The sequence below is a fragment of the Panicum hallii genome, chromosome 5 (assembly GCF_002211085.1).
Source record: "Panicum hallii strain FIL2 chromosome 5, PHallii_v3.1, whole genome shotgun sequence".
In the NCBI taxonomy this organism is placed as follows: Eukaryota; Viridiplantae; Streptophyta; class Magnoliopsida; order Poales; family Poaceae; genus Panicum; species Panicum hallii.
In genome coordinates, this window is record NC_038046.1 from 10,026,111 (window position 1) to 10,046,353 (window position 20,243).

General features: G+C 51.9%; 5 protein-coding genes across 6 annotated transcripts; 1 reads left to right on the forward strand and 4 right to left on the reverse strand.

The window, feature by feature from the left end:
• Positions 1 to 118: 118 nt before the first annotated feature.
• LOC112893426 (auxin-responsive protein IAA6-like) lies at positions 119 to 3,369 on the reverse strand. Its single transcript, XM_025960745.1, has 7 exons — positions 3,100 to 3,369; positions 2,154 to 2,544; positions 1,807 to 1,969; positions 1,115 to 1,377; positions 839 to 986; positions 588 to 651; positions 119 to 484 (listed from the first exon to the last, which is right to left on the reverse strand). Exons 2-7 carry the CDS (start codon positions 2,485 to 2,487, stop codon positions 449 to 451), a joined length of 1,008 nt encoding a protein of 335 aa, XP_025816530.1. The 5' UTR covers positions 2,488 to 2,544; positions 3,100 to 3,369; the 3' UTR covers positions 119 to 448.
• A 3,217-nt stretch (positions 3,370 to 6,586) lies between these two features.
• LOC112895454 lies at positions 6,587 to 7,886 on the reverse strand. The gene has a single exon (XM_025963403.1). The coding sequence runs from the start codon at positions 7,672 to 7,674 to the stop codon at positions 6,727 to 6,729; it is 948 nt and encodes a 315-aa protein (XP_025819188.1). The 5' UTR covers positions 7,675 to 7,886; the 3' UTR covers positions 6,587 to 6,726.
• A 3,532-nt stretch (positions 7,887 to 11,418) lies between these two features.
• LOC112893676 (lysM domain receptor-like kinase 3) lies at positions 11,419 to 16,916 on the forward strand. The gene is made up of 11 exons (XM_025961130.1): positions 11,419 to 12,171; positions 13,198 to 13,272; positions 13,628 to 13,918; positions 14,149 to 14,294; positions 14,375 to 14,464; positions 14,574 to 14,679; positions 15,576 to 15,727; positions 15,809 to 15,906; positions 15,996 to 16,143; positions 16,317 to 16,424; positions 16,544 to 16,916. Exons 1-11 carry the CDS (start codon positions 11,529 to 11,531, stop codon positions 16,706 to 16,708), a joined length of 2,022 nt encoding a protein of 673 aa, XP_025816915.1. The 5' UTR covers positions 11,419 to 11,528; the 3' UTR covers positions 16,709 to 16,916.
• Positions 16,917 to 17,258: 342 nt separating this feature from the next.
• On the reverse strand, positions 17,259 to 18,079 carry LOC112893678. Its single transcript, XM_025961134.1, has 3 exons — positions 17,875 to 18,079; positions 17,633 to 17,787; positions 17,259 to 17,548 (listed from the first exon to the last, which is right to left on the reverse strand). The coding sequence occupies exons 1-3, from the start codon at positions 18,028 to 18,030 to the stop codon at positions 17,518 to 17,520; spliced, it is 342 nt and encodes a 113-aa protein (XP_025816919.1). The 5' UTR covers positions 18,031 to 18,079; the 3' UTR covers positions 17,259 to 17,517.
• A 36-nt stretch (positions 18,080 to 18,115) lies between these two features.
• On the reverse strand, positions 18,116 to 19,610 carry LOC112893677 (acyl-coenzyme A thioesterase 13-like). 2 transcript variants are annotated; one of them, XM_025961133.1, is made up of 4 exons: positions 19,212 to 19,415; positions 18,974 to 19,114; positions 18,704 to 18,869; positions 18,116 to 18,607 (listed from the first exon to the last, which is right to left on the reverse strand). In XM_025961133.1, the coding sequence occupies exons 1-3, from the start codon at positions 19,413 to 19,415 to the stop codon at positions 18,708 to 18,710; spliced, it is 507 nt and encodes a 168-aa protein (XP_025816918.1). In that variant the 3' UTR covers positions 18,116 to 18,607; positions 18,704 to 18,707. The 2 variants fall into 2 exon arrangements, with proteins under 2 accessions (XP_025816918.1, XP_025816917.1); XM_025961132.1 differs by having other exon boundaries at positions 18,132 to 18,869; positions 19,212 to 19,610.
• Between the last annotated feature and the right edge of the window lie 633 nt (positions 19,611 to 20,243).

Genomic DNA, 20,243 nt, shown 5'->3' on the forward strand with positions numbered 1-20,243 from the left:
ATTCCACATGAAACTGCACTCTTTAGATGCCATGTTAACAATGTGCATAGCATGTTGCTGTTCTCTACAGCACATTGGTGAGTACTAATGATTGTGGTCTGGACATTAGATTTGCATGTTGGGTTACAAAAGAACTGAATACAAATGTCACAGAGAAGAAGGAATTTTACATGGGTAAGCCTTTCATCTGCAAGCTGTCTTAAAAATCCAATGCCAAAACCATGTAGAATTACTTTAGGACATCACCTACAACAACCTACAACAATAAATTACATGGTACCCTAATTTTACAAAATAGCCAGCACCTTCCCATGCATCTGACATATGCTAGTTCATCTCATTAGATTAGTCTCTACAGGAAAAAAATAGGTGTCATCCTGAAATCGGAATGGGCCAGCTTCGGTTCCTCACATTCCGAATGATAGAATTCTGTTGCTGTTTCAGGCTTTCAGCAATTTTGTACTCTTCTAGGAGACACTCCAACCTGTAAAAAAGAGAAGGCATTGAAAGGAAGGTCTTGCTTAGTTTGGGGCAATCGAACCTGTAACTGCAATCTGCACCAGCATTTGTGGTGGCCTTGTGCTTACCAAACCATGGGAAAGCTCTGAGCTCCTCAAAACCCTCAGCCTCTTAGCAGTTGAGACAAATACACTGCAAGGATTATATACAGAAGAAAGAGTTTAGATTGTGCAACAAAGTATTGGTTGTATACTTTTTAAAGTAGTGCCAACAGTATGTGATGACTCAATTTTAGAGAAAACGTGAAGCAAAATGAAGTGAATGTGTTCTTTTATGTTGGTAGGGTGTGGTTGATTTGTGAAAAAGAAAGGAAGCTTACTTCCACGGCACGTCTCCCACCAGCATCCTGTCTCCTTCATTGTCTTCGTAAACTAGAGTATATTCACCAGATCCATTCAATAATTGAGAAAATATTTTTTCATCTGCTCGTAGCTGCCCACTCTCAGCACTAGATAGATCCTTTTGAGCTGCAACAAAGGTGAGTGCAGTGTTAAATGAAAGAAAACTATAACTTGGTGCTGTAAAGGTGCACAAATAGACCAGGGAAATGAGTCAAAAGTGCTTGTTTCATTTGAACTGCTTATTTATTTTGTACCTTCAAGAAAACCTTGGAAAAGCTCTTTGACAGCCAACGATAGCCTCTCGTAGCTGTCATAGGCTGCAAGGTTTACTTTCCTTCCAATGGGGATCCCGTCCATGTTGATTTTTACTAGAGGATTCTTAATGCAGGTGACCTTCTCCTTCGTGCTAGCTTCACCCTTTTGTTGCCCAGTTGATTGTTTGGATGAACTACCATTGGCAAGGTTTCTCCTGAAGGATCCGATTGGAGGCCAACCCACTGCCCGAGCTGAAGCACCTCTACATCAGATTAGAGCACCGGTGAGTTTGTCTGTGAACTACTGTAGATGAATATACTATCAATATCTATAAAATGTCGTATGGTTTATGCTATTATCCCCTTTCAACTTATACTGCAATTGGGCTAACAAGAATGACATACAACCACAGTCCAGAACAAAAATGCTCAAGAAGTAAATTTGTACCAAAATGTTCCAAAATCAAAACTGCTAGTTTGGGAAATGATAACGATCACTAGGAAATACTAATTTCAAAAGGGTATTTGCAGACGAGTAAAAGTCGACCACCTTTATATATGAAAACATTGCTCTGATTTGACAAACTGAAGGGAATATCTTTTTGGAAAGGGAAGTAAAATCCTTAAGAGACCTCATTTCGACCTAGTAAAAACAAAAAGGATAGCAAAACCACCTCTAGGGCTATCATTACCTTCCCTGGGCCTGTGGTCTGTTGCGCACAGATGCTGCGGGAGGAGCATGTGATGGTGGTGCGCAGCATCCTTTTTTTCTCTCGCTCACCACTGCAATCTTTTGCTCCAGTGCTAGTTCGTTCCCACATCCAGCTCTGGCCTGCTGTTTCTGCTTATCACAACCTTTAGATAACAGAACAAAAGATCATCATAACCTTCACACAACAGGATAAAAGTCATTACTACAGCCTTTGAACAACAGAACAACAGGGTATTTCTAGTACAGTGGTTCTGTTGTTTGTTTCTGTGTTTCTGGTCTCTAATAAACAAGAGCGCAAGACAAGAATACTGCTATGCTGCTAGTTACCTTCTGTTTTGGCCTCAATGGTGTCTAAGAACACCCTCTTTGTCCCAGTTGTAGTAGTGTTTGTGGTCGGCTTTGAGGGTTCACGGAAGCAACAAAGAGACAGAGCTGGCCTCTCTCGCTGTATCCCTTCATGCCTTGACACTGTTGCCGTCTCTTCTTCTATGAGACCAGGAAGGCCGAGTTTCAGCTCTAGCTTCCTGTCCTCCTCGCTCCCAAAGCCCGTGTTTCTTGATCTTCCTTCACCTCGTGCTTCCCTCGCCTCCCATTCTTTCCCGTCAGGGATAAGATCTAGCAGCCGTGGAAGAGTACTTTCTCTCTCTTCGGCGTCTCCCATGGGACTGGTTCTTGGTGAGCTAATCCAGAGCCTTCAAGAGTCCAAACAACAACCCTCCTAGAATGATATATTATTATAGGCAATGAGAGGTGTGTGGCCCCCAGAAAGTTTAGTTGAACACTCAACTTATGCCAGAGAAAGTGAGTACGTGACAAAAACAGGGAAGGTGTGGTGAGGTCAAAGCGAACATCCAAAAGACAAAGCACGGGGGAAAAAAAGAGAGGGCTTGAGATCAGATGAGCTCACTCATCAAGGCAAGGAAAACGGAACACATGCAACTTGCTTATTTTAGCAACAGGACAATTGCTATTAAATCATTGTTTCAATGGAAGCGAAACACGAAACGGAACCTTCGCTTGGCAAATGCATTACTAGGAGAAAAGGAAGTGCTGATAGAAACTATACAGCTTTTCATCTCAGCAAAAGCTTAAAAAACGGTCAACCACAGATGAAACCAAGTCATGTCAAAAACTCTTTCAGGCAAGGAAGCATCAATCCTCAGCTTCTTCAACCGGCAAAGGCCGGGAACAAAAACACTTCTCCCTCTACCATCATCAGCGGAGAAGTCGCCAGGGAGATGAGATGAGATGAGAAGAGGTGCATGCAACCAACCTTACAGCCCGAGAGGCGAGAGCTCGCTCCAGAGCCCAGGTGGGAAATGGCCAGCTGGAAGCAAGCCAAGGTGAGGATCGCGGGATGCGGTTGGCTCTTGAACTACTGGTACCGCTACCACAGCGGCGCGCGGGTGCCCCGAGCCTCTTGCCCGCTGTTCCTTTCTAGGCTTTCCCCTTTTGTCCCATACAGCTCTCCTTTTTATCCCGCGCTCGCATCCTTTGCCCTGGCGGAGTGCGCTTTGGTGACTCGGCGTGCGCCCGTGGAGCGAGCGAGCGCACGCCCGGGAGACCGGACCGGCAGGCCGCACGTGATGTAATGGAGATTATTCCATCTACACGGAGTGCGGGCGGGTCACGGAAGTGGGGGGCGAGGAGGTGATGGGGGGTGCCTCCTTGGCCTGCGCCCGTACACACACCTGTGTGGCGCTCCTCGCCTCGTCCGGTGCCGTGTGGAATGGTTCTGCCGCTCCCCGTCGCACGCGCGCGCGCCGGCCGGCGGATGAGACGGCGATGGCCGGCCGCCTCCTTTTCACTGCTGGGCTAGCTGCTGGCAACCCGTTTGGGGCTCCTGTGCTGCCTGCCTGCCTGCCTGCCTCCTAACCCTCCCCGTTCATGCTTATCAGGAAGGAACAACTGATTGGAGCGGCGATCTCGGTTGACAAAGCCGTGCTCGTTTGACTCGGCGATGTTGCGGTGTTGCCCCTCTACTGGTCTGCTGGGCCGGAGTACATGCATGCACTCGTAGCAGCAGCAGTGTGCACGAAAAGCAAGAGAAAACTAATGCTCACTCGCTGTCCCGGGGTCTTTGACGACGGAGTTTTCAACTGTTGGGCGTGCCCTCAACCGTGCAAGTTGATCGGGGTGCCGTCATCCTGCCCCGCAATCCAGGGTCTTAAACTCTTTTTTTGGCAGCACGTACTCTTGGATCTATTGACCTTGTTCTTTATAATACAGGTCTTGAACTTTTGATGAGGGCGTTATCTGTCGTCCCGGTTGTGCAGCAATGGCGATTGTTTCCTCATGATCTGTACGTCGAACAGCACGCGTTCTTGGGTCCGCACCTCCTTTAGGATGCATGGCTCTTTCCGCTGGAAAATCCCAAATTTGTAAGCTTTTGCTGTTGATGGGCTCCCTTCCGTCCTTGTCTGCTGGTCTGCGTGCGTGTACTGCCTGCAGACCATGTACTTTTCATGCCCATCATCAGGCTATCTCCACCGGCATCCGGTAAAAGCGCATGTTCCCTATTTTGGAGGACACTGTAGCACCCGGTAGTGCTCCAGCGCTAACCGCTATCCCGTGCAGTAAAATGGAGCACGACCTCTCCGTCCCGCACAGAGGAAGCGTCCTCCATCCCGGTCGCCCACGCCCGCATCTTCACCAGCTTCCGCGCGGGCGCGGGAGGGGCGACGTGCGGAGGGCGCGGGCGGGGCGGGGGGCGGAGGCCGGCGGCGCGGGCGGGGCGCGGGGCGAAGGGCGGCGGGGCGGAGGGCGGCGGGCGCAGGCGGGGCGCGGGGGGAGGGCGGAGGGCGGCGGGCGCGGGTGGGGCGCGGGGCGGAGGCAGGCGGGGCGGAGGGCGGCGGGCGCGGGGCGGAGGCCGGCGGGGCGGAGGCGCGGGGGGAGGGCGGAGGGGCGCGGGAGCAAGGGCGGCGGAGGGAGAGGCGCGGGGCGGAAGGGCGCGGGAGCAGGGGCGAAGGGGCGGAGGGCGGCGGGCGCGGAGCGGAGGGGCGGAGGGGCGGCGGGCGGAGGGCGCGGCGGGCAGAGGGCCGCGGGCGGAGGCGGCAGAGGGGCGCGGGAGGAGGGGCGGCTGGGGAAAGGGTAGTTGGAAGAAACATAGAAAATTAAGATTGTGGGGTATAGAAGATGGAAATAGAGAATGTTGTTGGAGTTAAATTTGGTATAGAGAATGAAGTTGATATGGAGGATGGATATAGAGGATAGGATTTGGAGGATATCGCTGGAGATAGCCTCAGCCCAGCGTGCCTGTCTTCCTTCTCAAATGATGTCTAGAGGCTACAATGACCAGCGCGCTTTTCATAACTCTCAGGGGGGCCTATGCACATTAATGTTGTCACGAATCAGCAGCCCCTTTTCTGATGATAAAAAGTCTCGCACGAGCGGGAGGTGGAGCCGGAACCTGTCCACAGGAGTGGTGTTGTGCGTGTCGTGCTGTGCTTCCCGGATGCCGAGAACAAAGGTGGTCAAAATCTGAACAAAGCCCGTACCCGGTAGCACGGCGAACGAGAGCCTGAGGGGAGAACCAGCGCCGTCGAACCCAAACGGGCGGCAAACGTGCCCGCGCCGCGCGCGTTAGCACGGACCAGCAGCAGGTGCCCCCCGTTCGTCGGCGAAGCCGGCCTGCACGCCGTACCTAGACTTGCTGGCGGGCCGGGCAGGAGCGCCAAACTGCTCGAATCATAGCAGGGCGCAGCCGCGTGGTGGCCCGGCCGTTGTCGTTTGCATCATGCGCGTTCATCCGCGCCATCGGATCGGATCGGATCGCGCGGCAGAGAGAGAGAGAGAGAGAGAGAGAGAGAGAGAGAGAGAGATTCGCGCGATCGATCGGAACGCATCTAGTACGGGTCGCGCGTCACAGTGGCAGTTGCGCGAAATGATGAGATGCAGCCGTGCAGGGACGGGCGGTCAGGGGGCGTCAGGCGGCCCGCGGCCGGACACGGCCAGCCGGCCGGCCAGGGGCCGGATTGATGGGCACGGAACAAGCCAAAGGAGCCCCCGCCTCCCTGGATGGATCGAGCGCCAGCGCCGGCGACGCTCCTCCCTCGGTCCCTCGCATCGCAATTCGTATCGGCCTCCGCACGGTCAGGTCGGGGGGACCTGGGCGCCTGGCCTGCCGCTGCCGGTCAGCGCATGCATGCCGCGCCATGCATGCACGCGCCCTGATGCCGCCGGCGAGGCCTGGCGCCCAGCAGCCCGGCCCGGGCCCGGCCGCCGCTGCTGCTGGCTCGGCAGTCGGCGAGGCATGCAACGCAGCTTTTCCCGCTGGGTCTGGGGTAGCGCGCACGTTTGCTCCACCGTTTTCGTCGCGGTCCGTGCGGGGTTTTGGCGCTTTTGTGGTGGAGTCCGCCCGCCTGAGGCCTGACCATGGCTGCATGGCATGACTGCCGCTGCGCAGGGAGCAGAGTTGACGGCAAGTTTACTTGCATTCCGACAACTAAAACCTCGCTGAATGATTGAACGTACAAGGCAACCTTTGTATTTCCTAATACGACCTCCTAAAACCTTTTATTTTTTTGAAAAAAAACTTTTAAATTGCATAAGACTTGCATAGTAAGGTTTCCTTTTGGTTGTAAAACCTCAAAGGTTTTCAATGCCGCACAAGTTGGGTAATAAGAATGTAAGCAGATGCATAACATGATTATCCCAACTGATCAACAAAGTACAAACGGAAACTGACGCAAACAAATACCCGTGTGAAAACTAAGTAATTATATACAATAGGACGTCGACACAAACTAATGCAAGCACTAAGCAGTTTAACCTAAGACAGTGACACCATGACACTAGCTACGCTTTCTGCCCCAAGGTTTCTTTTTCGTGGCGATTGGTTTCAAATACACGCTGTAAAAGTAACTAGCTAGAACATGAGGTCGCAAGAACAAGAGAGCAATCATACCCCGGTTTTTGAATCGTCGTCGCGCTTGCGCTTATTCGCTCCCCCCATTATTATCAGCACTGTCAAAAGCGCGGCTGCAGCCGCCAGCTGCCGAAACATGCTCGTGTAACTCTCCGCAGGCGCCGCCGCCGCCGCCACTCCTTCCTGCTCGCCGTCGTCGCGGAGCAGCACGACCAGCGCGAGCGCGCCATCCGGGTGCTGCCCGGCCTCCTCGCCGCCGCCGTCGCCCTCGGGCGGCGGCAGCGCGCGCGAGCGAAACGCCCACAGCTCGACCTCGACGCGACGCGTCAAGCGGGCCCCTTTGGGAATCGTCAGGTGGTGGGCCTCCCGGAAACTCCTCCACCCCTGGCCCATGAACCGGTAGTGCTTGTCGGCCTTCCACAGCTTGCACGTCATCTCGTACTCGCGGCCGCGGCGGTCGAGCGCCGGCACCGGCATCCCAGCGGAGGTCCGGAGGCGGGCCTTCTCGGCGTCCGTGAAGGCCCGGGAGATCGGGCTCCGGCCAGGGAGCTGCAGCCGGTTCTGGTTGACCCTGACGTCGGTAGAATGCAGCCGCTTCGCGTCCACGAACCGCGGGGCCGACGCGCCGAGCTCGAACAGGCGGGCGAGCAGCGCGTCGCTGACTTGGTTGTCGCCGAACTTGAAGTCATGGCATGCCGACGCCGACGCCGCCTTCTCTGCGTCGACCGACGCCGCTGCGCGCACCAGCAGGGACGTTCTGTCCTTGCCGTGACTGCTTCCCGGTGCTTCCCCATGATTATTCCTCCCTTTGATCACGTCATGCATGAGATTTTCCGGCGGTGGGCGACGCGATACTCCGTTCTCGCGCCTAGGGCTCCGCTCTTCCCGATCTCCTCCATTCCCTTCGCACGAGATTGCGCCGTCATCCTTGCGGCCCTCACGGCCTCTTCTACCGCTGCGATCAACGCCCCAAGGCCCCATCGAGATTGGCTTCGATCGCCTGGATTATCACCGTGGCATGACGACGATGCTTTGCTGGAGATGGCGTCTTTGGGGTGGAACACAGCTACCTATTGACCATCGGGAGTAAATTTTGCTCAGGAAGAATTCGGCGCTAGTGGGGGTTGGAGATATAGTTTGGGGAAATCTGTAAAGAGTGTATATGTACTGCGTTGGGAGAGTTTGATTCTAAAATGGGCAGTTTAATCAATTTTTTTAAAAAAATCACTATATCTCTATCTGTATAACTTCCTTCAAGCCGTCCTATTTTTTTCCCAAAAAAAAAATATGCCATGTTCTGCCGTTTCCGTACGGAGCAAGGATCAAATCAGGCCATACGATGCGGGGCATATCAGATACGGCTTCCGTTGATCTATGATCAATGTTTTTCTTCTACGGCCACATAAACTTGTACCCCCGCTGTCTTTTTCTATACCCATCGCAATTTTTAAAGGGTCTAGATCAAATCGGAAGGGCCACAATGCCCACACCATGAATTACGGCACAGCGTGTGAAGGTTGGGCCACAATCGTGACATTCCAGACCAACGCAATCAGACACTTCAGGACAAGGGGCCATGAGCCCATGAGTACTAGTTGGGCTGGGATGTAATGTATCTGGGCCGTAGCGGACCGTGACCTGATGGTTTTTGTTTGTTTGAGAATGGGATCTGCGCAACGACGGAGCCATTATCGTAGGCTGCGTTAACTCTGCATCCGCAGTTCTCTTCTTCTGTGAAATGTACTCGTAATATCAAATTATGACATAAACATGATTATTCCTTCTCTTTCAAGGCAAGATCATGATAACCTAACCTGGATGGCTGGATAGTAACGGATGTTGTGAGTAATTTCTTTTTCAGGTTGAATGTTTTTTTTACTGTCCTAGGAGTTACTATTTCATCGCCAAAGGAAAAAGAAGCAACACACCAGACAGAAGACGAGACAAAAGAGAGGTGAGAAGGGTTCCTTTTGGGTGACCTAACACATGAGCCGGGTCCCTTAACCGAGCTGGAGCTGGACGCGGATAGGGGCAGGCAGCACTACCTGGATGTACCCCCACCACGAATCGATGTCCCCTGCTTTAGGTGGTGCACCGGGTGGCTGGAGCCGCGCACTGTCCGTTCCGAAGAAACAGTGGAAGCCATGGACACTTTAACTCAAGAAAAAAGGAGCCATGAAATGCTCAGGCTGCCAAACAGTAAACGGCACTATGTAGCACAGATCCTGCACAAAATGGGGGGGGGGGATAACAAATATCATCACGCGAAAACTCATCTGTTTGGACGAAGCCATGGGTGTGAGCCCAAACAGCAGAGTCCAGTTAAGAAGATGGAGCCCCCGACACAGACTGGCGTGACCGCGTCCCGGTCCAACGCGGACATACACGACCCGGCGACGTCTCGGTCTCCACTTGAAGCAGCGCCCGTCCGTCCTGGCGCCGGCCGGCGATCGAGCCGTGGCAGGTCGGTTTTACGCGCGATTGGCCCGTAGCATCTTGCTGGGTTCAGAGTCTCATTCTAGCGCTTGGCTGTATTGCATCCTACGCCACTTGGCTTGGTTGGGGTCGTCGGGGGTCGGGACGTGGTGGGTCTCGCGACCCGTACGTGCCAGGAGGTCCGTCTCGCCGCATTATTGCACGCGCGCGCGTTACGGTCGCAAGCAAGCAAGCCATGTTCGCCACCAAATATGGTTACATGTGCGCGGCGGGTTAGTGGGATAGTAGATAGAACCGTCGTCCTGCGGTGTGGCCCGTGGTAGTATTTCGCCATCTCCTTTCCGTCGCCGCTCGCCGGCCGCCCGGGACCGAACGTACGCGCGTAGTGCACGGTCGGGTGGCGCGGGATTAGCGGGCAGCTCCGGCCGTCCTTGGATCGCGTAGCGCGAACGGCGACCAGTACGCTACCTGGACGGACAATTCGCGAGCCGTCGCCCACTCGATCGAGACCATGCGCCGGCTGGTAGAGACGGGTGCGTGGGGCGCAGCAGCGGGCAGCGGCCCGGCCGACCGGGCGTACGGCGGGCCGAGCAGCGAGCTGGTTGCCGGCGTGGTCCGCGCCGGGGAAGCGGGGGGCGCGCCATCAATTCGCAGCAGCACGTGCCGTCGCTAGTGTTTTACCAACCGAAACTCTGTTCGGTCCTTGACGCCGCCGGGCACTGGCGCTGTAGCTGCAGCTCATCATCAATCAGTGCGCCGCTAGTTGCGTTCCATGCACAGCGCTCATCATTAAGCCGCTGATCGAGCTCTTACACGCACAGACATTCTCTGACCCTGCGTAGCTCTCACTTGGATACGTTGTTATCCACCAAGATCCCCCATCCATGTGGCCGCCACATGATCCACATCCGCTACGATCCTACTAGGCTACTACTATAATCCTGAGCCCACCTGATCCGTGGGAAAATAATTCGGACAGCAAGTACGCGCTAGCTAGCACTAGCAGCTCGACCGCCGTATAGAAACACCAGCCAGAGGCCCGGAGCCAGCAGCGCACGCACGCGAGCTGCCGCTTTGCTGCTCTGCTCAGCAGCAGGGAGACGTTGAGCTTTGCAAAGCGAGCAGCAGGCAGATCCCATCTCTCTGGTCGTCTGGTCGACCGTTTGGGTTGTGCTTGTGCGCGGTGCGCCGCGATCGCGTACGGATCCCCACAGAAAACTCGGAAAAGTATGGGGCTTTTTCGGGCCCGGCCCACCGGCGGGAGTGGCGTGGCAGCGCGCCGCGCGGCTCCTCCACCTCGGCGCTGCCGTGGAGTGGGGTGCCGGGCCGTGTCGGCCACCCCCACGTGCGGGGCGGGGCCCGTTTGGCTGCACCCGGCCTGGGCCTAGCAAGCTGTTAAAGCTGTTAACGGCGACGTCCAGCTACCCCCTGGCTCCCGCCGTTGTTAATGGTGCCGCCACCGTGAGAATGATTTGCCCGTGTAGTGATAAGATTAATTAATTGCTCGAATATCGCCATAAATTTCAGCGTTATTCGCACGCACCTGCCCTATTCCACAGAGAGAGAGAGAGGGAGAGAGAGAGAGAGAGAGCGCTGGTGATAGTTGATGGCAGGCGAGTAAGAAGCAGCGAGGTGAGGAGGAGAAAAAGCAGAAATCCCTAGAGGAGAAGTAGCAGAGCATCCAAGGTGGACCCAGGCGTTGGTTGCCGACGTGGTGGGCCGTGAAACTGTCAGCGAGCAGGAGGCAACAGCGGAGCCATGGCCTTTTCCTGCAGTCCGTCGATCAACGCGGCACAGTATTTTTCTAAATTTATTATATAATTTGACCGACGCTATTTTTTTAGCTAGGCGATATACCCGTTGACATTATCGATCTTAAAAATTTACGATTCAGTCACTTGAAGAAGAGTTTACAGTGTAGAGTGTACGTGCTAAGTGAGTATACCGATTTAAGGATATATAATATACATACATACATACATACATACATACATATATATATATATATATATATATATATATATATATATATATATATATATATATATATATATATATATATATATATGAGATCTGCGTCCGTCTGTTTCGAAAAAAAAAACTGTAAGCCCACGAAAAGACATTTAGGGCATTACGGGCAAATCTAACAGCGCCACCCTCTCCCGTCCCCGTCTCCCCCGGCGCCCGCGCTAACTGCGATTGCGCTTCGCGTCGCGTGGCCGTGCGCGCTAATTAACCGCGTCTTGTTACTAAAAGCGGCGTTCCCGTTCCCCCCAGCGTGCGTCCAGTGACCCGACCACGCGAAGCATCCAGCTTCGCTCAAGTCTGCTCGCCACTGCCACCCTCCATGCCCCACCACCACCTCGCCGCCTCGAGGCCAGAACCCTAGCCAGCCCCCAATGCCGCCCCACCGCCTCCTCCCCCTCCTCGTCCTGCTCCTCGCCGCCTCCGGCGCCGCCGCAGCCGCAGCCGGGGGGAACGCCACGTCGGCGCCGCTCGCCTGCTCCGAGCTCTCGCGCGTCTGCACGGCCTTCCTCGCGTTCCCGGCCGCCGGCGCGGGGGCCGCCAATGCCACCCTGCTCGAGTCCATGTTCGACGCTGCGCCGGGGGACATCACCGCCGACGCCGCGGCCAGCCCCGGGTACGCCTTCGTGCGCAAGAACTGCTCCTGCCTCCCGTCGCGCACCTACCTCGCCAACACCACCTACACCATCCCCTCCTCGGCGGCGGCCTCGGGGGCGCCTAACGCCACCGCGGCCGATGTCGCGGCCGCGGCGTACGCGGGCCTCGCCGTACCGCCGCCGGGTGGGGCGGCGCAGCGGCCGCCGCGCCCCGGTGCCGTGGTGGCGCTCCACCTGCTCTGCGGCTGCTCGTCCGGCCCCTGGAACTACCTCCTCAGCTACGTCGGCGTCGACGGGGACACGGTGGAGTCGCTGTCGAGCAGGTTCGGGGCGAGCATGGATGCCATCGAGGCTGCCAATGCCATGGCCGGCCCGGACCCCATCACCGCCGGGAAGGTGTACTACATCCCACTCAACTCAGGTGAGCGATCCCAATGTTAGCGATCATTTCGGACTAATCGATAAAAAATTTCGCTCTTTGTAGATTACGCTGTGAAAAAAGATTGATACTACTCAGTTTGTTCCTTTCGCCTCAGTTTGTTGGGTTGTTGCAAGCACGGATCTCTACATAATTACTACTCGTTATGAAGTACGGGTTCTCTGGATTTATTGGTCTGGGCTTGTGAGGCGTACCACGGAATTCACGTTTTACTTCTTGTGGCTTCCCTGGAAATTACCAATTGTCCCAGGACCATTGTTGTGGACACGGTGAATGATTGTATCAAAATTGTACAGATAGATGTGCTCTTTAGTGAGGTGGCAGGTACTCCTTACCCAATAATCAGCTGCAACTGGGCTTGTGAAACATCAGTGTATATAAACAAGTTCCTGAAAATGTCTACCACCGCAGACTAGTATAATTGACTTTATTTCTTTGCGGTTACATACAAAATGGAGTAAATTAGTCTCTTACAGGTCTGGTAGCAGCATCTCTTAGTGTGCTGCTATGTAGTTCTAGGTTGGCACAAGGAGGTACATGTGACATTGAGTGATTGCACTTAACACATACTACTCTGCATCTAATCTTCATTAAAAACTGAACCCAATTACACGACACAAATATTACGTATCAGTAATTTGAGATATTTAACAGCAGTGATACATTAAGTTTCTCACCTGGACTGCCGTGTCCTCACTTCTCCTGCATTCGATTGCTGAGCTTCCCAATATTATCGAATGTCAGCATGCATTATTTTATTGGTCAGATAAATTCTTCGATCTAGTTTTCCTACATCGGGGTGTTAACTTTTCTTTACTACTGTTGTCATTCTCATCAATTTATTTTCTTCTTGTAATGTTTAAAAATGAAACCTTACCCTTACTTTCTGTCAACTTTACCATTTTATATTACCTATTATAACTTTTCCATCTAATGTTTGTAATGTCTTTAATTTGGAAAATATCCTCATTGACTATTCCAACCTCATCCACCTGTACCAATTTGCAGTTCCTGGACAGGCATATGTTGCACTACCCCCTCCTCCTGCTCCTGCCCCAGCACCAACAGATAACACATTGCCAGGTTGCTATTATGATTTGCGACTTATTCCATAATGTTTTTAGTATGTATTGATTGTGTAGTGTTTATAATTTACAAGTCATTCCTTAATGTTTTGATTTACATCAATGATATTTATGTACAATTGGTGACATAGTTGTTTTTGATATGGCAATATGCATATTCCACATTTTTTGCTTATTTTATATTTTTGTTTCAATTTTCTTTCTGTTAGTCACTCCTTTTATGATCCTGGTCCTATATTTCTCCAAGTATCAGTGTTGAAAAATTTCAGTTTTTGGTGCCATGGACTATCTGCAATCAACAATATACTTTGTTATTATAATCTAATGAAATATCCTCTGGCATACGATTGCAGAGACACCAGATCACCATTCAACCAAATTTCCTTATGGATGGGTTATTGGCAGTATGGGAGTTGCACTTGCTTTAATTGCTGTTGCTCTCCTTGCACTTGCCCTATGGAAATTCTTTGGACACAATCTCCAAGATCCTAATAACCAGGGAAAGAGCCCAGACCAGCATAAGTTTCAACTCCTTAAAAGTGGTAGTTTCTGTTATGGTTCTGGAAGATACTTGTGTTGCCAATTTGGAAATGCGAAGCCAACAAGAGCAGATGGTGGTGATCATCATACCAGTGTCCCCAAAGGTTAGTTCACCATTTGTTAACCATTCCTAAAAAAGGGAGCAGAAACCGAACCCCTACCTTTTTTTTGTTCTGGAGAAGGACCAAGAAGAAATGGGATTCAATGAAAACTTCAGTTGAGATACATAGTAACAAACCCATGATTATTATTAAATTATTACCTGAACAAATTAACTATTGTAACTTTTGTTTTGCTTGTTTCATTTAGTAACTGATTCAAGCCTCCAAAACAGGTGTGGCAGCAGATGTGTTTGATAGGGAGAAGCCCATTGTGTTTACATATGAGGAAATACTCACATCAACTGACTCATTTTCTGATGCAAATCTTCTCGGTCATGGTACATATGGTTCTGTCTATTATGGTGTTCTCCGGGACCAGGTCTGACATCAAAGCTGCCCTTTTCTATGCATAATATTCCTTTGTTATTGCCTGCTCAATAGTAGAAATGTTGCCTACAGGAGGTTGCGATAAAGAGAATGATGGCCACTAAAACTAAAGAATTTATAGTGGAGATGAAAGTTCTTTGTAAGGTTCATCATGCTAGTCTGGTACGGTACTTCATTGCTATCATCCTATCACAAAATCCTAGTCTAAATTCACTCTTTGCTGTTCCATGTTTACTGAACTTCCATTTTTGTGACCCATGTTTTGTCAAAGGTAGAGTTGATTGGCTATGCAGCAAGTAAGGATGAGCTTTTCCTGGTTTATGAGTACTCCCAAAATGGTTCACTCAAAAATCATCTACACGATCCTGAAAGCAAGGGTATATCCTCATCTGACACTTGATTTCTGAAGATTCTCTGGTTCTTAGATATGACTTTCAGCTTCATAAATTAGTAACATTTTCATAAGCTATTCATTTATTAGGACTGTGGAACTCCCAGTGTCAGATAATGTCTCATAACTTTCTCGTGTAATGGTTCCAGAGCATTATGCTATCAATGTTGCAAATGTAACTTCTAGCCCACTTAGGGAGTGAAATGTTTTCCAAGAGCAAGGAGGGGAGGAAGCCATTTGACTATTTTAAATCTTGATTGAACGTAATGGCACGTTAAAAGAAAAGGGTCAACCACTGGGAGATCGCCCTAGCTTTGCCTGAAGGGGACTACCAAACCATGGCTGTCTTGGAAAATCGTTGAAACCAATTCTTATGGATGTACCCACATTTGAGCCCAGGTTTGTGGCCTCCTCAATGGGAAACTCTATCAAACGAGCCGCTGCTCAGTCCTCATAGTAACATGTTACAACTAGTAGGTTTGCACCACCTTGCCTGTCTGGTATGTGCGGCCTTGGACCACCAAGGTCTGCCTAGGTGCCACCTGAGTCCACATAAGCAGTCGATCATTTAGACATGTCAGTTACTCACAACATGGCTGTCAAGCCACCGCATAGCACAGCAGTGACCTCGGTTGACTTTTAAATACTGGTATTTATAACCCAGTAACCAAAATTATTCTGCAAGCTTTCTTCCTGAGCTTATTTTAGTTTATTTGACTGGTTCTTAAAGTTTACTACTTGAATCTTATTTTCCTCAGTAGCTACAGACTTGTTTGTGCCTCACTTGGTATTATGTTACCATTTGTTTGAACACCTAATTATGCTATCTCAACAGGATTTATTGTGGTTGGTTGATTTATTCCTTGTCATTATTTCTTTCAGGGTACTCATCACTTTCATGGATCTTTAGAGTCCAGATTGCACTTGATGCTGCTAGAGGACTCGAATACATTCATGAGCACACAAAGGATCATTATGTTCATAGAGACATTAAATCAAGTAATATCTTGCTTGATGGTTCCTTCAGAGCAAAGGTTAGCTGCTTTGAATTATTTAGTCCCTGTTTACTTTCATCAACAAATAAACCTTGTGTATCACATCTTTTGCCTTTACAGATTTCAGATTTTGGCCTTGCAAAACTAGTAGTGAAATCCAGTGATGCAGAGGCTTCTGTCACTAAGGTTGTTGGTACTTTTGGCTATCTGGCCCCTGAGTAAGTGCATTTTTGCTCTCATACTTATCATTAGAAGTGAGCTTTGTCTCTAGCAATGGTATTGTAGCAATCTTTCATTGACATCTTAGATACCTGCGAGATGGCCTGGCAACTACGAAGAGCGATGTCTATGCTTTCGGCATAGTACTTTTTGAGCTAATATCTGGAAAGGAGGCGATTACAAGAGCTGAAGGAATGGGCACAAGCTCAACTGAAAGGCGCTCATTGGCATCAGTTGTAAGTTTCTCAGTTCATTATCAGTTGACTTTCTAATATTATAGCTTAGGCCTTTACAGTTATCGTACCACTCAAGTAGCATATGTTTTCCATTTAACTTTGTTCAAGTTCCTAGTTTACTTGTTTTTTCTTACGCCAAAAGCCTTAACCAACTTTGGTTTCATACTCTACAGATGTTGACTGCTCTAAGGAAATGTCCTAGTTCAATGTATATGGGGAACCTGAAAGACTGCATTGATCGTAATCTAAGGGACCTGTATCCTCATGACTGTGTGTACAAGGTATGAATTTTAAACTCATGTACTTGCAATTAGATCTAGGCTTTTCCTAGTCATCTTGCCAGCTCATTTTGTGGCACCTTTCCTCATCGTTCTGAATGCTCTAAAATGCTTCTCCAAAGATGGCCATGCTAGCGAAACAGTGCGTGGACGAAGACCCTGTTCTACGGCCCGACATGAAGCAGGTGGTGATCACACTCTCGCAAATACTGCTGTCGTCCATCGAGTGGGAGTCGACGCAGGCTGGGAACAGCCAAGTGTTCAGTGGTCTTGTGGCAGGGAGGTGATCCGGCCACACTGGCCTGTGATGTTGCTCTACGTGCTCTTCCCTACATATCTTACTGGTTCCTTGTCCAGTTGAGCAGTTTTTAGGTTTCTTTTCAGAGAATATCTACCATAGTGCATTATATTTCTTGGTGGGTGGTACAGTATGTAGCTACGTATGTATACAGGAATCTACCTTGCAATCCAATGTGTGAATGTCACCATGTGTCATTTCGTTTGTTCTGCTTATGCTATGCACTGGCCTGTGTGCTCTCTGCCTGAATTGAAGAGTCAAGTTTAGCAGCAGCGGCTGCAACGCACTTGTGAATTGTGGAGTCCAAAATTCTGTGCGCGTGCATCATCGACGCCGGTGAGCTGACTGAGCAGGTGGCCGTTCCGGTTGCAGCGTCCTCCGGTGCTTCGTGACGCCGCAAGGCGCAGGCGTTGAAGGATGAAGGTGGTGATCGACAAACGACAGGATTCTTCGGGAGTAGATGCTGGCTGAGTATGTTCAGAACTTCAGAAAACGGAAGGCCCTTAGCTTTGTTCTGTGAGAATTCAATGCCCCTCTGCTGTTCGAATGCTCAGAAGCGCCGCATCCATTTAAGAAAATTATGCTAGCATTGAGAACGAATGAGTAATCCAATCCGGCAGCAAGAGGATCCTGGGGAAAGCGAATCAGATAGACGCCTTGCAAGTTCATGATGGGATGCTTTTGTTGCTCTTGGTTGGTCAGGCAGCTGTCACCCACTGCCTCCCGATTCCAACCAGCTCGCCGGACCCTTTCTTGCGCGCACCTCCGCCGCCGCATCCGCCAGCTTCCCCTTCCGGCTCACCAGTCGCCCCTCCATCTCGACTTCGTCCTGCGATTGAGGCCGGAGCAATGATGCAGAATGAGTAGAGTGGATTGGAAATCAAAGATCTCGTAGGGCGTTACTGTCGATTACTCAGCGCGCGCGCGCACGCCGGGATGGGCGGGCGAGAAGTAGGACAAGCTGTAGTGGACGGTGCCCGGCGCGCCCTGCACCGTGAACACCACCGCCGAGCACATGTTGTCCACCGCCGCCGCGATAGCCCCGGCGTGCCACCTACCCTCCGCGTCCTGCGCGCGCGAGCCGTGAACAGCAAGTCAGACCAAGGCTCGAATGCTCGGCGCAAGGGTGTGCAGAGGCTGTGGGTAGACACGCACGCGGAGCAAGCAGACCACGCGGCCGGGCTCGGCGAGGGAGACGCGCGGCCGGCCATCACCATGGAGCTGAGCGCTTGTCGCTCGCTGGCGGCGGGGTTGAGATCGCGTGGTCGGGAAGGGCCTGACTGAAAGATGGGTGTTTGGTTGTTTTCCCATTTGGCAGGAACTGAACCTAGTATGGCGGCCGCCGCCGGCGGCGACAGGCGTGAGGTGGAATACGAATCAGGGTCGTTCTGCATAATTTTGGGTCGCGATCGTAACCAGGGTGATTGTTATAAATATCTGATCTGCTATTTTACAATTAGACCCTCATTTGGATCATCGCGATCCCAACCAGGGGGATTTTTGTAATATCCCATCCAACAATTTACAGTTAGTTCCCTCATCCGGTAATCGCGATCCAAACCAGAAGGCGTTTTGCAAACATTTTGGGGCCGGAGCCGGAACAGCCGCCGTGCCTGCGCCGCCGCCGGTGACCTCCGCTAACCCCGTCTCCTTGCATCCCGGCGTTCAATATTCGAGATTCCCCGCCTAGCCGGAGACGCGGCTCCCTGCGCACGCCGCTCTAGGTCCCATCTCCTCCATAGATGCTGCCGCGGCCGCGCGACGGAAGTGCGGCGGCCTGAGATTGTGAGGGGCATACGGCGAGCCGGCGAGGCGAAGGCGCCCGCACGCTGACGGCTGTTTCTCCTGCCGACGTTTTTTCTGGCGTTGCAGATTGGATTGGGGACATCTGACGGCAGGAATCAGGTCAGTGTCTCGCTGCCATACCAGCAAGAAAGCAGCTTATTTGATCGAAAATGCGTTGAAAACAGATCATTGTTCACACTTGTTCAGAGTTTGCTGCTTTTGTTGCTCTTGATTGGCCAGGCAGGTGCCACCCACTGCCTCCCGATTGCAACCAGCTCGCCGGACTTTTTCTTGCGCACCTCCACCGCCACAGACGTCAGCTTCCCCTTCCGGCTCACCACTCGCCCCTCCATCTCGACTTCGTCCTGCGATTGAGGCCGGATCAAGTGACACAGAATGAAGGGAGAGGGTAGAAAATGGAAGATCTGGTGTTGCGTTACTGTCGATCGGACAGACAGCGCGCACGCACGTCGGGATGGGCCGGCGAGAAGTAGGACAGGCTGTACTGGACGGTGACCGTGGGCGCGCCCTCCACCGTGAACACCACCGCCGAGCACATATTGTCCACCGCCGCGGCGACCGCCCCGGCGTGCCACCTCCCCTCCGCGTCCTGCGCGGGACCCATGAACAGGAAGCAGCACAGCGAATCAGACCAAGGCTCGAATGCTCGGAGCGGGGGCGTGCCGAGGCTGTGGGCAGACACGCACCGTGAGCGGGGCGCGCACGCTTAGCGAGCAGACCACGCGGCCGGGCTCGGCGAGGGAGACGCGCGCGCCGGCCATCACCATGCAGCTGAGCTCTTGTCGCTCGCTGGCGGCGGGGTGGAGATCGCCGGAGTACCCGACGCGGGGGTCCACCAGCCACTTCCTCGCGATGGCGGTCAGCCGCCGCGCCCTCGCCTCGTCGCCCATCCCGTGGGGGATGCGGGACGCCTGATTCCTTGCTCGCAGTCGCACCCTCTAGCTCTCGGTGCTCTGTTGATTTGTTCTGCCCATACAGTACTGAACAAGACTTGGTACTTTATGAGACAACTGCCTGCTTCCTTCCATTTCTTCAGAGTATATTCTAATGGCGATCAAGGCGAGGTGTCCAAGACTTTGCGGACTTTGCAGTAGCCAGCGATTTATTAGAAAGCCGTGATCGATGACTCGTAAAGGAAAACAAAGAATAAAAGTTCATGTCGTTTTCAGATAAGATACGATGACTCTGCAAGATCCATTCACGAACTGCGAGTGCAAAAGGAATCTGAACTCCGAAGAAGCACCGAAATGCTCCTTCCAGCCCCAGATCGGAAAACCAAGGTTCTTAGCAGTCCAGCATTTTGGTCGAGCGTACAAAGAGCAACATGGCTGAAATTCAGCAGAGTACAATGCAGAACAGCGTTTCGATTTCGATTTTCTTTCGATTCCCCCCCCCCCCCCCCTGGCTGCTCATATTGAACTGAACTTGCAGACAGATCACAAGCCATGAAAGTCAGCTCCTGTTACAGAAATCTGACCGTGCCTGAAGCCAGTAATTTACTCGAGCCAAGCTGCCACAGCTAGTTTAGGTCGCCCCCACACTATTTCAGTCAGGTCAATCAATTGGTGCAATTGGTAGACGGTGCATCGGATATTGCTTTGAGACCCATTGGGCCCGGACGCCGTCAACCACTGCCTCCCAATGGCCACGAGCTCGCCGAGATTCCTTCTTCCGGATCTCTACCGTCACCGCAGGCATCTCAAATAAAGATTTTTTTA

Coding starts and splice junctions, on each gene's coding strand:
- LOC112893426 (XM_025960745.1), bottom strand. CDS start 2,487: ATGGGAGACGCCGAAGAGAGAGAAAGTACTCTTCCACGGCTGCTAGAT. Junction 1,378..1,806: donor AGACCACAGGCCCAGGGAAG/GTAATGATAGCC, acceptor AATCTGATGTAG/AGGTGCTTCAGCTCGGGCAG. Junction 987..1,114: donor TTTCCAAGGTTTTCTTGAAG/GTACAAAATAAA, acceptor CCTTTGTTGCAG/CTCAAAAGGATCTATCTAGT.
- LOC112895454 (XM_025963403.1), bottom strand. CDS start 7,674: ATGGGGCCTTGGGGCGTTGATCGCAGCGGTAGAAGAGGCCGTGAGGGC.
- LOC112893676 (XM_025961130.1), top strand. CDS start 11,529: ATGCCGCCCCACCGCCTCCTCCCCCTCCTCGTCCTGCTCCTCGCCGCC. Junction 14,465..14,573: donor AGGTTCATCATGCTAGTCTG/GTACGGTACTTC, acceptor GTTTTGTCAAAG/GTAGAGTTGATTGGCTATGC. Junction 15,728..15,808: donor ATGGTTCCTTCAGAGCAAAG/GTTAGCTGCTTT, acceptor TTGCCTTTACAG/ATTTCAGATTTTGGCCTTGC.
- LOC112893678 (XM_025961134.1), bottom strand. CDS start 18,030: ATGGGAAAACAACCAAACACCCATCTTTCAGTCAGGCCCTTCCCGACC. Junction 17,788..17,874: donor GCGTGGTCTGCTTGCTCCGC/GTGCGTGTCTAC, acceptor TCGCGCGCGCAG/GACGCGGAGGGTAGGTGGCA. Junction 17,549..17,632: donor GGCGTGCGCGCGCGCGCTGA/GTAATCGACAGT, acceptor CCTCAATCGCAG/GACGAAGTCGAGATGGAGGG.
- LOC112893677 (XM_025961133.1), bottom strand. CDS start 19,415: ATGGGCGACGAGGCGAGGGCGCGGCGGCTGACCGCCATCGCGAGGAAG. Junction 19,115..19,211: donor GCGTGCGCGCCCCGCTCACG/GTGCGTGTCTGC, acceptor GGTCCCGCGCAG/GACGCGGAGGGGAGGTGGCA. Junction 18,870..18,973: donor TCTCGCCGGCCCATCCCGAC/GTGCGTGCGCGC, acceptor CCTCAATCGCAG/GACGAAGTCGAGATGGAGGG.